Source organism: Acyrthosiphon pisum, chromosome X (assembly GCF_005508785.2).
Source record: "Acyrthosiphon pisum isolate AL4f chromosome X, pea_aphid_22Mar2018_4r6ur, whole genome shotgun sequence".
NCBI lineage: Eukaryota > Metazoa > Arthropoda > Insecta > Hemiptera > Aphididae > Acyrthosiphon > Acyrthosiphon pisum.
In genome coordinates, this window is record NC_042493.1 from 68,961,463 (window position 1) to 68,976,529 (window position 15,067).

At 32.6% G+C, this 15,067-nt stretch overlaps 1 protein-coding gene across 2 annotated transcripts in view; it reads right to left on the bottom strand.

Moving 5' to 3' along the window:
- Positions 1-5,091: 5,091 nt before the first annotated feature.
- LOC100166280 (myosin-VIIa) overlaps positions 5,092-15,067 on the bottom strand; it is a 146,262-nt gene continuing 136,286 nt past the window's right edge. For both annotated transcript variants that reach the window (XM_008183632.3, XM_003240377.4), the window contains exons 23-34: positions 14,747-14,945; positions 14,463-14,624; positions 13,801-13,948; positions 13,450-13,727; positions 13,174-13,310; positions 12,865-13,076; positions 11,187-11,485; positions 9,219-9,426; positions 8,790-9,073; positions 8,119-8,358; positions 7,478-7,681; positions 5,092-6,877 (exon numbers count right to left, since the gene is read on the bottom strand). In XM_008183632.3, the coding sequence (XP_008181854.1) occupies positions 6,692-6,877; positions 7,478-7,681; positions 8,119-8,358; positions 8,790-9,073; positions 9,219-9,426; positions 11,187-11,485; positions 12,865-13,076; positions 13,174-13,310; positions 13,450-13,727; positions 13,801-13,948; positions 14,463-14,624; positions 14,747-14,945 (2,557 nt within the window). In that variant the 3' untranslated portion in view covers positions 5,092-6,691. The remainder of the gene's footprint in view (positions 6,878-7,477; positions 7,682-8,118; positions 8,359-8,789; positions 9,074-9,218; positions 9,427-11,186; positions 11,486-12,864; positions 13,077-13,173; positions 13,311-13,449; positions 13,728-13,800; positions 13,949-14,462; positions 14,625-14,746; positions 14,946-15,067) is intronic.

Below are 15,067 nucleotides of genomic sequence, written 5' to 3' on the forward strand. Positions count from 1 at the left end.
ATAGTTCTTAAATTTATTATTAGGATTTTGTTCTCAACACTTTGTTAATAATCATAAGATTTCTCTTTTCTTTTTTTTCTTTTTTTTTCTTTTTTTGAATACATTTATTTTAAGTATTATATTAATATTATAAAATTTGTTACAAAATAATATTGTTCGTATAATTATAATTTATAGGTAAACAGATTTTTATTTTATTTTTGTTATTTGAGGTAAATTATAATTGTTTATAATTGTTTACATAAATAATTTACCTACCTAAATATAATTTACGTAAACTTTAGCAAATAATTTTTGAACTGGAGTTTTTTAGTTTGAGTTTAGTGGAGTGTAGGCTCCATGTTAGTTTTTTTTATCAAAGTCAAGTCATAGATATTTAGTGGTTTTGTGAAAGTGAATTTGAATGTTTTTGAGAGTGATTTAATATCGAGGACAAAAGCCTGGTTTTAGTGAGAAAGTGATGTGACAAGGTTTTGATTAATTTATTTTAACTTTTCAGTTTTTACAAAAAATTTCAATTTGAGTGATGTGGGATTGAAGCCTGTTTAAAACAACGATTGGATTTCCATAAATTGAAATGATCGCTTTGTCGTCAGCATGTTATGCAACAAAGGTAATAGTGGAAGTAGGTTGGCCTGCTGTAATTATGTTGAAGAAAATAGGAGCTATGATTACGCCTCGGGGAATTCTAGCTTGTATTTTGGAGGAGGCAGATAAGATATAACGATAACGGCTGCGAACTGGCGGACTTACAGATTGGATTTGAAGAGCATGTAGAGTGTAGACGGTAGGAGATTTGATGTTCTTTATTTTGTAAAGGAAACCATCGCGTCAAAGGCCTGTGCAACATCGAGGAATGATGCGATGCCATATTGTTTTTTCTGTAATGAGGAAGCTATAGTGTCTGTTATTCTGTTTATTTTATGAATTGTAGTGTGACGATTACGGAAACTGAATTTGAAGCGATTTGTGAAAAAAAAACTATTCAAAAGAAAATAATATATATCTAATAAGGCCATTTTGTTAGATCTTAATCTACAACGTTAAACATTTAAAGCTACATTTGAAACGATAGCAACAGTGGATGTAGCTCAACAATTATTTGTGTATTAAATAGGTACCGATAAATAACTGGGATTAGATTGTAAAACTGGCCAAGATGAATTCATATTTTATGATATTGTAAGTGCTAATATAAGTTATAAATAAGATGACTAAGGGCTATTCTTACGATGTCTGGTTAGGTAAGTGTCGGTTAACGCCAACTGGCTGATAACAGATTTTATCAACAACTGAATTCCGCCGGTTAAGTGTCCTTTAACTTTAACTGGACATTGTAAGAACGGCCCTAAGCGTATCCTTTTATCTAACCTGAACAAGGTATTTGATCAGTTTGGCTTTCTGGCACTTGCCTTAATGAAAGATATATTTTATCCAGCAAATTTGGCCTTTAAAAATGACTGTGCTGCGTTTTACCAGATGTGTATAGCTTCAACGAGATGGAATAGTTTCCAAAAAAATAACCAACGCTAAAACCTTCTCTTTAAAACTACCCATTTCCATAACAATCAAACACATTACACGTATAAATATTAATAGGCAAAATAACAAAACAAATACAAAAATTTATATAACTCATGGCAGTTAAATACTATTTAATATGCACATAGTATGTACAGAATATATATATTATATTATTACTTATTATTTATAATATCAATAGGCAAAATAACAAAACAAATACAAAGATTTACATAACTCATGGCAGTAGGCAGTTAAATACTATTTAATATGCACATAGTATGTACAGAATACAGTGTTGGGGAAGTTACTTATTTTGGGTAATTAAGTTACATTACTAATTCCTTATCAAAATTGTAACTAAGTTATTTTTAAGTTACTTTTTTTTATTTGGTCAAGTTACATTACTTTTGAGTTTAAAAAGTAACTCAATTACAATAGAAGTTACTTTTTTTTTAAATATCAGTGTAGCTTAATAACCATGTTGTCAATATGACAATAAGAAATATGAATATAAGCCTTATACACTATTATTATTATTAATTATAGTTCCAACAACGCTCAGTAGTGGATCCAGAAGTCGTCCAAAGGGGAGGTGGTGGTGAATTTTCAAGAATTGAATAAACTTTTGGATTAGCCAAACATAATGATAAAAAATAACGTGTAAAGACAGCCCAAGGGGGGACCAAGCCCGGATTAAGACATTTTGAGGCCCAGGGGCCAAAGTTTTGAATGAGGCCCATGTACGAAAAAAAATTAATAGGTATATTATTAATTATTATATACCTGCCTATTATAATAAATATATATAAGTACACATATAGTAATAAATAAGGAATAATGGATCACTTTATTTATAATTTATAATTTACAAGTTTTTTTTCCTCACTTTTGTTTGACAAATTTATTAATAGATATTTCATTATGAATTTTTTAAAGAATGTCGTTTTCTGATGCCAATATCATAAACGCAGTCAAATTTTCTTGTTTATTATTATTATTATAAGAGGTTTATTTGACATAGGTAATTGAAACTAATGTCGTCAGCAGATTAATCGTCGATTTATTTTAAGTGATTTATGCAATGTATAGCCTATAACGAAAGAAGTAATAGAAAAATATGAGGCCCATAAATAAATTCCAATTAAACGAGGCCCGGCGGCCATGGCCCCATCTGCCCCCTCACTTAATCCGGGCTTGCTTGTATCCGCCACTGACAACGCCGCTGTACGCACAGACGCTGACACGATGAGCCGTCCGAAACCATACAACACAGAATAAAGATAATAATTCCATTCAAAAAGTAACACTTTATCGTCAAATGACAAATAGCTATAGCAATAGCTATAGCAAAAATATCACAGTTCAGAAAATTTTACTTATAACTTATAAGTTATATTATGATATATTTTAATATTTACACATAATATAATAACATAATAACATAACATAATATTATCAATACGTTTTAATAAAATGTATTATACCAAAAAAAGTAGCGAGTAATTTAGTAATAATTACTACAAAAAAGTAACTTAAATTACATATAAATTACTTATAATAAAATATAATTAAATTACCATCAAACTACTTAAAAAGTAATTTCGTTACAGTAACTTGTAACTTAAGTTAAGTTACTCCCCAACACTGACAGAATATATATATATTATATTATTACTTATTATTTATAATAAAAACTCTGGTATCCTTTTTTTTATTGGATAGTTCAACCAGCACTTCATCAAGAGTAGGTAATTGAATCATTTTTGTTGATCGAGAGCATAGTTAGACCATTAAGTCTTTCCTATTAAAATTAATTACAACATTAATTCATTTTCCAACGGCTAAATCAGATGTGGATAGGTAGGTAGTATTTATGTTACAGGGAAATATTTGAAGGGGCCCCCAAACTGAAAAAAATTTGGACGCTTCGCTCGCATTAGATACTTATTCAATTTAACACCTTTATCTATAAATAAAATGTTTCGAGCGAAAACGTAATTTTAGTTTGGTGTGGGGCTGGGGAAACGGCATATGAGGAAAATGCTTTTTTCGGTTGTAAGGGATTTTTGAAAAATTTTGCGTAAGGTCGTACAAATTCCAAACTAAATATCTAGAAGTTTCATATGAATAAGTATCTACGATTTTGATCGAAAAGAGAATGCCGAATGGTAGGTACGTTTTTGGTTGAAAACAGTCTCGCCTAGTTTTGTATGTTCCTTGAGCAGATTAGTTTCCTTTAAAGCGAAACGATACACGCCTAGAATTGAGCGGTTCCTTAGCACTAGTTTAGTTAGGTAATTAGCATAAGGTAACTTCAGCCTGTGCGGTTGATTGCCGCGTACCTATACTCCTTAAGTAAAGTATTATAATATGGACCGATTCTACATCTGTGTTAGATGGCTAAACGCTCAGGTTTTTTGTCGAGGTGTAGTTGTAAATACGATTTTAATAGAATTTATCACTCACGTATCTGGTAGGGATAATCAAGTTATAAACAATTTTAAATATAATATCATTTCAGAAATCGATGATCACATTATGATTTATACCGGTATGCATTAAAAATAGAACACAATAGTATTATCTATAAAGACAGAAATTGAAAATCTTAGTTTATTGATTATTCACTGTCTCGTTCTATCACGCTCGCTGGGTTTTATTTACATATTTAATCATAGCACCCGCCGGTGAGCATTCATTTAGTTACTGTTTAATTTAATGGTTTTAATAAAATAAAATAATTCAATTTGATAAGGTACATTTGAATTTTTATCATTATTTTAATTGGAGTACCAACTCCGAGGGGGTTAAAAGTACAGTAATTGCAAATAATATTAGGTACCTATGTATCCATAACTTGTGCGTTAAATAAAAAGTCGGCATTAAAATATTTTAATCACAATGTTGAGTTATGATTTAACGTAAAATAATATATTATGTAACTATAAATAAAATGTATAAATCTTGACAGCTTATATTAGGTATATTATTGACTGCGACCGGAACTGATAAGGTAAGTTAAATGAAAACAAGACATTCTTTAATTCAATGTTATATATTACATGACGCATAGATATAATATATATATAAATACTTTAGGAAAATCTTGGTGGCACTTTTAATATAATATAGCACACTCAATACATAAATTGGTCTACACCTTCATCTGGTATTGTAATAGGTATATAGACGAACATATAACACCTTTTTTTTTTTAAATTATAATATAAAATTATTCAACATCATTATCATAACAGTATTTGGCGAATTTCTTCATAATATTTACGGGAATAATAATGGAGAAAAATATAAAATAAAAATCACATTAGGTATTTACAAAAAATGTATAACAACAATATTTCTTACTCATTCATTTTTTTCCGTTTTTGTTGTTAATCTGCTCGTTGAAAGATTATAGTAACAATTGAACATCAAACATTTGTTTAATAAAAATTACACATTATAATATAATATAGTAGGTATATCAAAAGTGAATAAGGTAATAATAATAAATAATGGAAAACATTGCTTACATAATAATAGTATAAATGTATAATAATATATGCGTTACATGCTTACATCCTACAGAAATTATAATGCACTTAAATTGTGTTAACATTAGATACGGTGGGGGTGGTAGGTGGGGGGGAGTGTGAAAACATGCGATGGACGATTATATTGGTGGGGGGGGGGGGGGGGTTAAAAATGTATAGTATAATTTCAACGTCGTCCGAAACAGTACACAACGCAAAAGGGTCCCCATCTGTATTGGTATTAAAGTATAAAATATTTTATATGAATACCTATACACGAGGGCGTCTATAAATCCCATGTCACGGTTGTGTACGAGTGTCCAAAAGACGAGTTGTCTACTCGTGTGAGTACTTGGAGCTATATTTAAGAACTGGGATAACAAAAGTTAAACGATCCACTAGGTATAAGACATAGGTAGTAACATAGGTATAAGAAGTACCTATGTTTCATCTCACTGGAATTATTCGTCTATATTATTTATAATATTTGGTCCATGCTATTGTTATGTAAATATTTAAATACGCCACTCGGACGGGGTTCGAAGAGAAATTTTAAAATGTTATCGTCGTTTCATCATCGTCCGTCGTTGCCACGCTCCACGTTGCGAATTATACTATTATACAATACGCATATTATAATATACAATTTAGTTTAGTAAATTTTAGCTATGAAGTTACCTAAATAAATATTTATACATCGATTAAAATAATTTAATTAAAAATTATATTTATTGATATTTAACTTATATTGTATTAATGACAAACTATACAATAATGTCAATATGTCATACATTGATTTAAAAAGAAAAAACGGAATTTATAAAATCGTGACTATATAGTATATAATATTATTAGAATAATGATGCCATTATAAGTACAATGAAATTAACTAGTCCATAGGCACCAGGTAGTAAGATGTTTTGAATAATCACTCGATTTATTGCATTACCGTTACGGTCCAGTTGTTGTAATCGATACATTATTTGTATACAGCTAGTAATAATAATAATAATTGTTACCGAAGCTGTTATTTGACAGTCTGTTATTCTAATAGTTTACCAATTTATTAGCTCGGTTGAATCATTTACTATGGAAAAATTTACACGTGAAATGCAAGATACCTACCTAACCAACTTTTACAATAATTTTCGTTGCAATATTATGTTTTGTGAAATGTTTAAAATTCGACAGTTCGAATTGTACCTATTATTATAACAGGATTTGTCTATACATAAAAATCGATTTACTCCGAGAAAATCGCGTTTTTCGCATTGAATTTCCATTATATAAAAAAAAAAATCTCATACACAATATAGATATTAATATGCGACTGCGCGGTTACAGTCACAAAACACTCGATATACATATTATAATAATATTATTGCTACCGCGAATGAAGAATATAATACTATTACGAGTATTATTATATCTTAATTCTTGATTGTTACATAATATTTCTAACAACGCGGTGTGATTGACGACGAGCCGGAACTTGAGTCTCGGGGGACACTGTTGATTATGATAATATTACAATGATAACAATATACGCTTATTGTTAAGCTTTTGCCCGATCAACAATCGCCGTTACCATTCTTCTGGTGCTGCCGCCGATCGGACGTCCGCCGGTCCTCGGATCATGTCTGGAGTTCGATGGCCGGCGCCGGTTTGTGCAATATGCTCACCGGCCTCGAGCTCGAACCGTTCAGACCGTTTTTGCGGCCGCCACCGCCGCCGCCGGCGCCTCCTTCGCGCTTTTTGAACGCCTGCGGAGACTGCAGCACTTCCGTGTACTCGCGGATCAGGTTCGCCACTTGGAACGCCTGTAATTTATTATTGTTATTATTATTAATTACAATCGTAGACTATCGCGATACAACATCCAACTCGATCGATAGTAATTTATTAGTAACTATATTATTATTATGGTTGTGGCAGTCATCATAATATTATTATGTTGTACGGGCGACCGGCATGGCCGCCGTAAATGGCGGAGAAGGACATTTTTTCTAAAACGGTGGGACTTGGATGGGACATGACCGGGTGGTTCACGATTCCCGTTATTATAAATTTTTCTCCACACGGTTCCGCACGAAATGACCTTACGACTTTACCGAGAAATTGTTTATTTTAAAACGAGTTTTAGGTATCGACATGATACGATATAAGATAATATAATATGGAAACTATTATGAAATATATTACGTAAATAATAATTTGTATTTCTATGTCTATAACTATAAAGTGAGGCCATATAGCTTATGCTCTATTACACATTTGACTTTTCGAGGACCCTATTCACATCAATGATGGCTATACAGTATACTGCATTACTGCCCACTGAATACAGGCTCCTACAACTCCTACGGGGTACATTTGCAGCGGCTTTTATCGAAAAAGTGTTCATAATTAAAACACGTCACCTGTGAAGTGGTTAATATGATCTTGCTCTGCTTTTTGTCGCTGCCCGTAATTATCATCAGACAATTGACGGCTGGGCTATAACTCAATATACTGTCGTATTCGTATGAACACAACGCATTTCGAGATCGGTGTTCAAGTAGATGTAAACCGGCTTGATCCACAGCCAACCACAAGACACGAGGCCAATTTGAGGTGAACGATTGCTAAAAACCAAATATTTCTGTTAATATTTCACAGTGTACTGCGCACCTAAAATATATTGCAACCCATCTCGTTGCAAAATTATTTTTGTTTTTACAACATATAAACCATTACACATAAATACTTAAGTACTTAACTAGGTCTAGATAGATTTATTAGATTATGCATAGTCAGATTTTTTCAATGTCTAAATATAAATTCTGTTAGGCAGTTGATTAAAAAAAAATGACGTAGCTAGATTACCTATATTTTGTATGATGCTTTTTGAATACATATTTTAACTAAAAACGTGAAAGAATATGCCTACGTTTTTCGTATGACATTCTGAATAAGTCATCGTTGTATGTCTTATTAAATTTTAAATTTTATATAATACCTTAACGAAATTAAATGCAATGCATGTAAATTATATTCCTCAAACAATAGTCAATACACTAACCATAACGTCGAAAATGGTAGCTCTGTGGAGTGGCCAGCTTTTGATCAGGTTTAAGAAAGCTTTCTTGGCCTCAGCCGAAGTCATTCCTCTCAAACTCTGGTGGTGCATCGCCACATCTTCGTTGGGTATGTTGGTGACTAGCCTCGACGGGAGACAATGGCACGATACCTGTCGGTATTCCAGTACGGTGTCTTCGCAGTCTCCTAGTTCTACTTGAGCTTGTAAAGAGGTCAACATAACCTAAAACCATGATACAAAGATATCAATAAATGCTATACATTTTCAGTATCATTGGCTTAAGTAGGGGTAGAACCATAGGGTATATAATGTAATAGAGACTCTGGGACTCCTCCGAACATAGATTTAAATTATCTAACAGTTTGGGAGAATATAGAGTTTATTATTATATTGTATGTATTCATTTTTGGGCGCTGGTAATGTGATAAAGAGTGAGTGATTTATCATCAATGTTTGGTGTACCGTATTTTTACTACAATTTTTCTAAACTGCTATATAGGTACAGATGGTACAGTTTGGTGAATCAATCTGTACAGCCGTACAGATTGATTCACCAAACATGCTAATCACAATTTCTACTTTCAGTTATAAAATAGTTAAAATTCTGGTTTACGCTCTGTTTAATGCGCCGTAAAAAAAATAAAAATACGAACCGCTTCGTTATCAGTCACCGGGAATCGATCGCATCGAAGGCCATGCAGGACCTGATGGTACAACAGTTCTTTTTCCACCGGATCGTCTAGGTCCATGTACTGGTCGAGGAACAGGTGTTTTTTGAACAGGAATATGTGGCTATGCTTTCGGATGGGCTTGGACGTGTTTGCCGTTCCAGTGTTGGCATTCCTATATCTTTCCCACTTCGACATGACGTCAGCAAGTTTTTCTTCGGCCACCAAACTTCGCTCGGAATTTCCCAACACCTCGTAGATTGCATATCCTATAAATATACAATACAATAGGTATTATTTAGAACTATATGCATGATTTTTTATAGTTTCTTAGGTCGCAGTAACAAATTGACCCTAACATTAAAATACATATTTTGTTATGGTTCCAGTGCTAACCACTTTGGTGTTACTTACCCATCGCTGTCTTCCTAAGTCCAATTTTATTCTTGACGATTTCCACTACGTCTTTAGCCGTTGAAGATGGGTGAAACTCAATGGCATGGTATTGTCCATCCATGAAATGAAATCGGGCGTAAATCAACCTCCTGTTTATCGTGCACAATATTTCTTCCCTAGACGGCGGCCACTGTCGTCTCCTCGTTCCTTGGGTTTTCGACACGCACTAAAAAATTGAAATATAAAAAAAGGGGAACCGAGCACAACATTTTGTTCCAATATTTTTTAAGACAACGTAAGTCTGAATTAGTTGTCATTGAAAATTATTGTTTCCTACAACGTAAACTTAAGAGGAAGATATACCACCTGTAATATATCCATGAAAATGATTTTGTAAATAACAAAAGTTAATTTTCTATTGGTTTTTTTTCATTTGTTTATTACAAAATATTAGTGAGTACTAATATAAATAAAAACGCCACGAAGAACGTTTTCTACTTTATTATAGTGTAAACATTTGGTGAATCTGATGTAATCGGTATAAGTATTAATAAGTTTGTAACTCAAGAAACCATTTTTCTGTACCTATAACTTAGTTATTAGTAGGGTTCTAAATTTGAAATATTTCACTTGAAATTTTTCAATTGAAATATTTCAAAATTAAAAATTTTACCGTTCTTGAAATATTTCAATGAAATTATGAAAAATATGTTTCTTTTTTTATACATGTTCCGTTATAGATGATTAGAAACAATAAATTGATTACACACTTAGAATTAAATAAAAACATATTATTTTTGTTGATTTATTATTTGATATTTGTTTATTCTATATTATGTAGTGCTGAAAAATATTCCTGGCATTATTTTGAAAATAAAAACATTTTTTTACATGAGTTTTAAAATATTGTTGTATGTGAACCATCAGTGATACAAAAGATAATGGTTTGAAATAAACTTGAGGTCAATTCCAACAATGAATGAAATAATAGTATATTTTCATTTTTCAGTAATTATAAAGTGTACAAAAGTCGTATAATGTGTGTGTGTGTATGTGGCTGAGTGATGCGAAGGGGCTCTAGGCTCATTATTTAATACTTAGTTCATATAATTTGTTATAAGTAGTATACATTTGTTAAACAACTTATAAATTATATGTAAATATGTTACATATTTTCTTTGTTTCATACAATAAACCAACTTTTAAAAATGGTCACTTAGAAGTTGACGACTATAAACTTTTAGATATAATAAACATTTTATTTTTATTTTTCATCAAAATGAAATATTTCAAGAAAATAAATGTCATGACATTTTAAAACCCTAGACTTATTAGTTATAACGTAACAACCATTGTTGTACTGACATTGGACTGATTTTAAATTACTTTAAATTGGTATATAAATATATATTCAAGATTTAATATTGTAATACTTCTCAACTCCTTCATTAAAATAGCCTATACCAAACCTCTTAAATTACGGATATGCGGCATTTTTATCAAAGCATAATATTTTCATGTAGAATATTGTAACGAAAAAAATTAACGACATTTTAAAACTAACAATACTGAAATAATAGGTAGTAATATCAAAAATAAACATATTATACTGAACTGACTGAACTGGTATTAGAATTAATTTTAGCAGAGATAATATACTAATACCTATAATTAACCATCATTCATCGATAATGTATTATTAGCTGCCCTATTAATTACATTAAGAATTTCATTTTACAATCGGCTTGAATTAAAAATGAAACAATTGTTGATTAAATATTTGATAAACACTTACTAAATATTTTCAATAATTCTTAAATAATTTTTTCTCAGAAAAATTTAAAAAAAATGTTTACACTATTATTAAATTATTGTATTCGCATCACTGTTTGGTTATAAATTATAGCTAAATACAGTTATAGTCTACGAAACAATCCGGTCGGAATCACTCCTATAAATTAAACCTTCCGGTTACAACACACTCACTTTTTCTGCGAATCGGGCGTACTTCCCTTCCTCGGTCACACAATCGCCGGCGCACTTCCGCAGATGAGCAATCAAATATTTTCGGACGTTGCGTTGCGGCGGCAAGATGACTGAACATGTGAGCGACAACAGCGCCCAATGCCTGAGGTTGACCCTCGAGTTTGGATCCGGATGTTCGGTGGTCTGCTTGATCAGCTGCAGGTACAGTTCGCAGAGCAACGACTCCTTGCGCATCGATCTCTCCATGACGTTTTGTATCAGAGTGACGTGTTCGTCTTCTGCTCGCCGGACGACTTCTCCTAATTCATATTAAAAACAACAAACTGTTGAGTGATATCTAATTTATACACGATCGAAGACGCCGACAGTAAAATGTGTCGTGCCACGACGTGCTTAGATGTGGCGGCCGTTAGGCATGCTAAAAGTTTTAGGTGGGATTCTTTGGCATTAAAAACGATAAAATTATTATGAAAGCCGTTTGTTTTAAAATGTATTAAAATTCAGGAGTTGTACAGTTCAGTCCCGGATCGGAATTATATTTGCGGCTGAAATCCGTCCAATAATATAATATCATGACTAATTATAGCACGTTTATTATATGCAGTTGTTAATTCGCATTAAAAAGTTGTTTTTTTACAACACTAACATTTAAAATGCATATAAAATCGAACACTATAATGTGTATACAAGTCCGGTATAACAGATATAATATTGGAATCCAATTTTTTTATTGTTATTTTATCTACGTCATATATTACTAATGATATGAAATAAGTTCAGCAAAGGATAGTTAATTACATACAAATAATATACATCAATTGTATAGTCGATCATCAGTGGTGGGTATACTGAGTAGTGAAATAAGTGATCTTGGAGTACATGACGAAAAATACATTTTAATATAAGAAATATTTTTGTAGAGACAATGAACGAATACCTACCTACCTACAAGCAAAATAAATTGACCAGATTCCATTTTATCAAAAAACTACTTGTATGTTACAAATTTAAAAATTAACATAAAATAAAACATTAAACGGTTTGTTTTAATTAGTAAAACGAAATAAATATTTTGGTACCTAGTTTTATTGACATAAGCTTTATAATTTAATGTTAAACTTAAGTAAAATTATGTTCAATGCGATATTTGATAATAATATATACCTATAAAATGAACAAGAGACAATTAAATGATATAGAACATACAAAAAGAAATAATTTTTAACATGTTTATGTTTTTAGGCTGGATACAACTTTTTATTTTTCGTCGGATTTTTCGTAATGTTTTCGTTGTCATGGTAACTTATTAACAAAAACATATAAATGATTCATAGATTTTCCTTGTAGAGCAAAAATATCGAGTAGCATGCTTTTAATCATAACGTTGTATTTACATGTGTAAATAACAATAAATGTGTAGGTAACAATAATTATAATTTTATTATTTTTTAGAAATTGATAGGTACTTTAACTTCAATTTGTTGGCATATTCTATATTACATTGGGAAGAACAATTTTTTTACTCGATTAGATTTTTGTTTAGTTGAATAATTTGTAAATTTGGGTCTATGGGACTCAACTGTAAAACATTCTAAAGTTATAATCGTAGTCCGTATAGCAGCGCCATGCAGTTCCCCCCTGGGGCCGTATGTGTTAACGCGGTTATCATTATCGTTACCATTTTGACCTAAGCCAGCATATTTCAGTATGATCTGGAACATTTGCAAAGCGATCTGTTCGTCTTGTTCGGACAACCGGCTGAGACTTTGGGAAATCGTCTGTCTACTGAAGGACCAATAAGAGCCCGAGAATCCCTTGTACGTTTCTCCGTGTTCGGACAACGATCCAATGTGTTCAGCCCATAATTTTTCCAATTTGTGTTTGCTCAGTCTAAACAAAATATTTGTAAATTAAAAACGGACTTAAGTTGATTGATTTTTACTAATGCATCAATGCGATGTATATACCAGTTGGTTGTAACACTGACCTGCGCAAAGTGTTCTTTAAGAAACTACCAGAGGTGTCCTGAGGCTTATTCAACATGTCTGAATCGATTAAATTGCGCCGGCAGTTGATCACGTTGTGATAAAGTCGTATTCGATCGTCGTTCGTTATGGCTTTAACCTGTTAAGATAAATTAAAATCGTTCATTAATGCATTAGTATTACCAATTTTTAGTACACAGTCGCCCAGTTGTTTTAGTGCATGAAATTCACAGCCTAAAATCTCGATTATAAGTCACAACAATTTATTCATTTCATACCGGTGCTTCGTTTTCGATTATCCAACCGGCCAGCCCTGGACAATAGCTGACAATGAGCGAACCGATTTCGGATTTCTGTTGCGTTTCAAAGACGAAACACTTGTGTGCCGAGGCGTTGTCGTTTTGATGTCTCATTAAGTTAATGGTTAGAAAACAATCGCTGGGGTCCAAAAATATCGATTCGACGTCAGTGTACCTGAACTCGTACATGACAAACTTGTCTTCCGGCTTGATCAACATTAGTCCTTCGCAGTTGACACCGAGTATCAGAGTGTTTCCTGTACGAAACGACAAGACCGACATTAACAACGAACCCGATAACGATGATGAGTGAAAATAATATGATCATACCGTACGACCAGTAGCCCCTGTAGGTGACGTGGAACATAGTGGTGCCGTAGAGAGGATATTGCATTACACACGACAAGTACAAGACCTTTGCCATTAGCTCTGATCTGCCAGCTCCGTATTGTTGATGAGCCTGCGCCAATATCGGCACCTGTAATAAGATTGCGTCGTCTAAGTTATAATATTATTTGTTGGCACCAAGTACTGCAGACCAAATCCGCTGTGTACATAGTTCCTCGTCGAACGAGGGTGAGTTCATGAGCACGACGCACGACAGGTAAAAATTAATACAACATAAATAACGAACATTTTTTAGTAGAAAAAAAATCATAATATGCTATGGGGCCGTATATTATTAGAACGTCGAGTTTTAACAACGGTGTCACGAAACTACACCGAAAACCTTAAAAATTCGTAGTTGCAGGAAAACATATTATGATTGGAATTACCATCAAACTCGGTGAACTAGTGTAAAAACTGATGAGGACAAATTACGATAAGTTCAATTCTATGACATCAGTGCAACTATTTGAAGAGTTCGCTGATTTAATACCTCGTTATTTAATCGAGCAACGCCTTGTACAAATAGATACGTCTGTTTTACCATCTATACATCTCGCAGGAACTCACTATTTTCTACAAACCATCATCACGAATACACCTACCCAAGTATCGGAACTTCTTATTCTGCTTATCCTAAACGGTATATAGTTTTCGACGTCCGCGTAATACTCCAAAGTCGACTCTTTGGGATCGCCAAGTGAAACTTGACATTGAAGTCCGGCCAATTGGAGAGCAACCTTTTCACTGACAGGAAAGTCGTCACACTAATCAACAACAACAGTAATAATAAATATAGGCTTATATAAAAATAATTAAAAATATTTTCGTAAAGTAATTTAGTTAAAGTAAAAAGTAAAGTAATTTAAATATTCCGCGGATCGTTTACCTTCACTACACAGTAGACGGCCTGTGCGTACAACAGGTTCACTTCGATCGGGTCCTGCGAAATTTCTCGGGAATGCCGGAACAGTCGACGTTTGAATATGAAGCGGTTCTCGCCACTGGTCAAAGTCGTGTTGCTGGATCGCCGGCTCAGAGAGGGGAAGCTGCTACTCGATTGAGTGGTCTGTTTGATCTGTTGCTTTCTGTGTACCGAAATAAATACATGTATAATAGTTTGATCTTGGAATTAGTACCTATATGTCAGGTGCAATAATACTATTGGAGTAAATTAATAAGCGTATTATATTTAAATTTTAAGAGGATG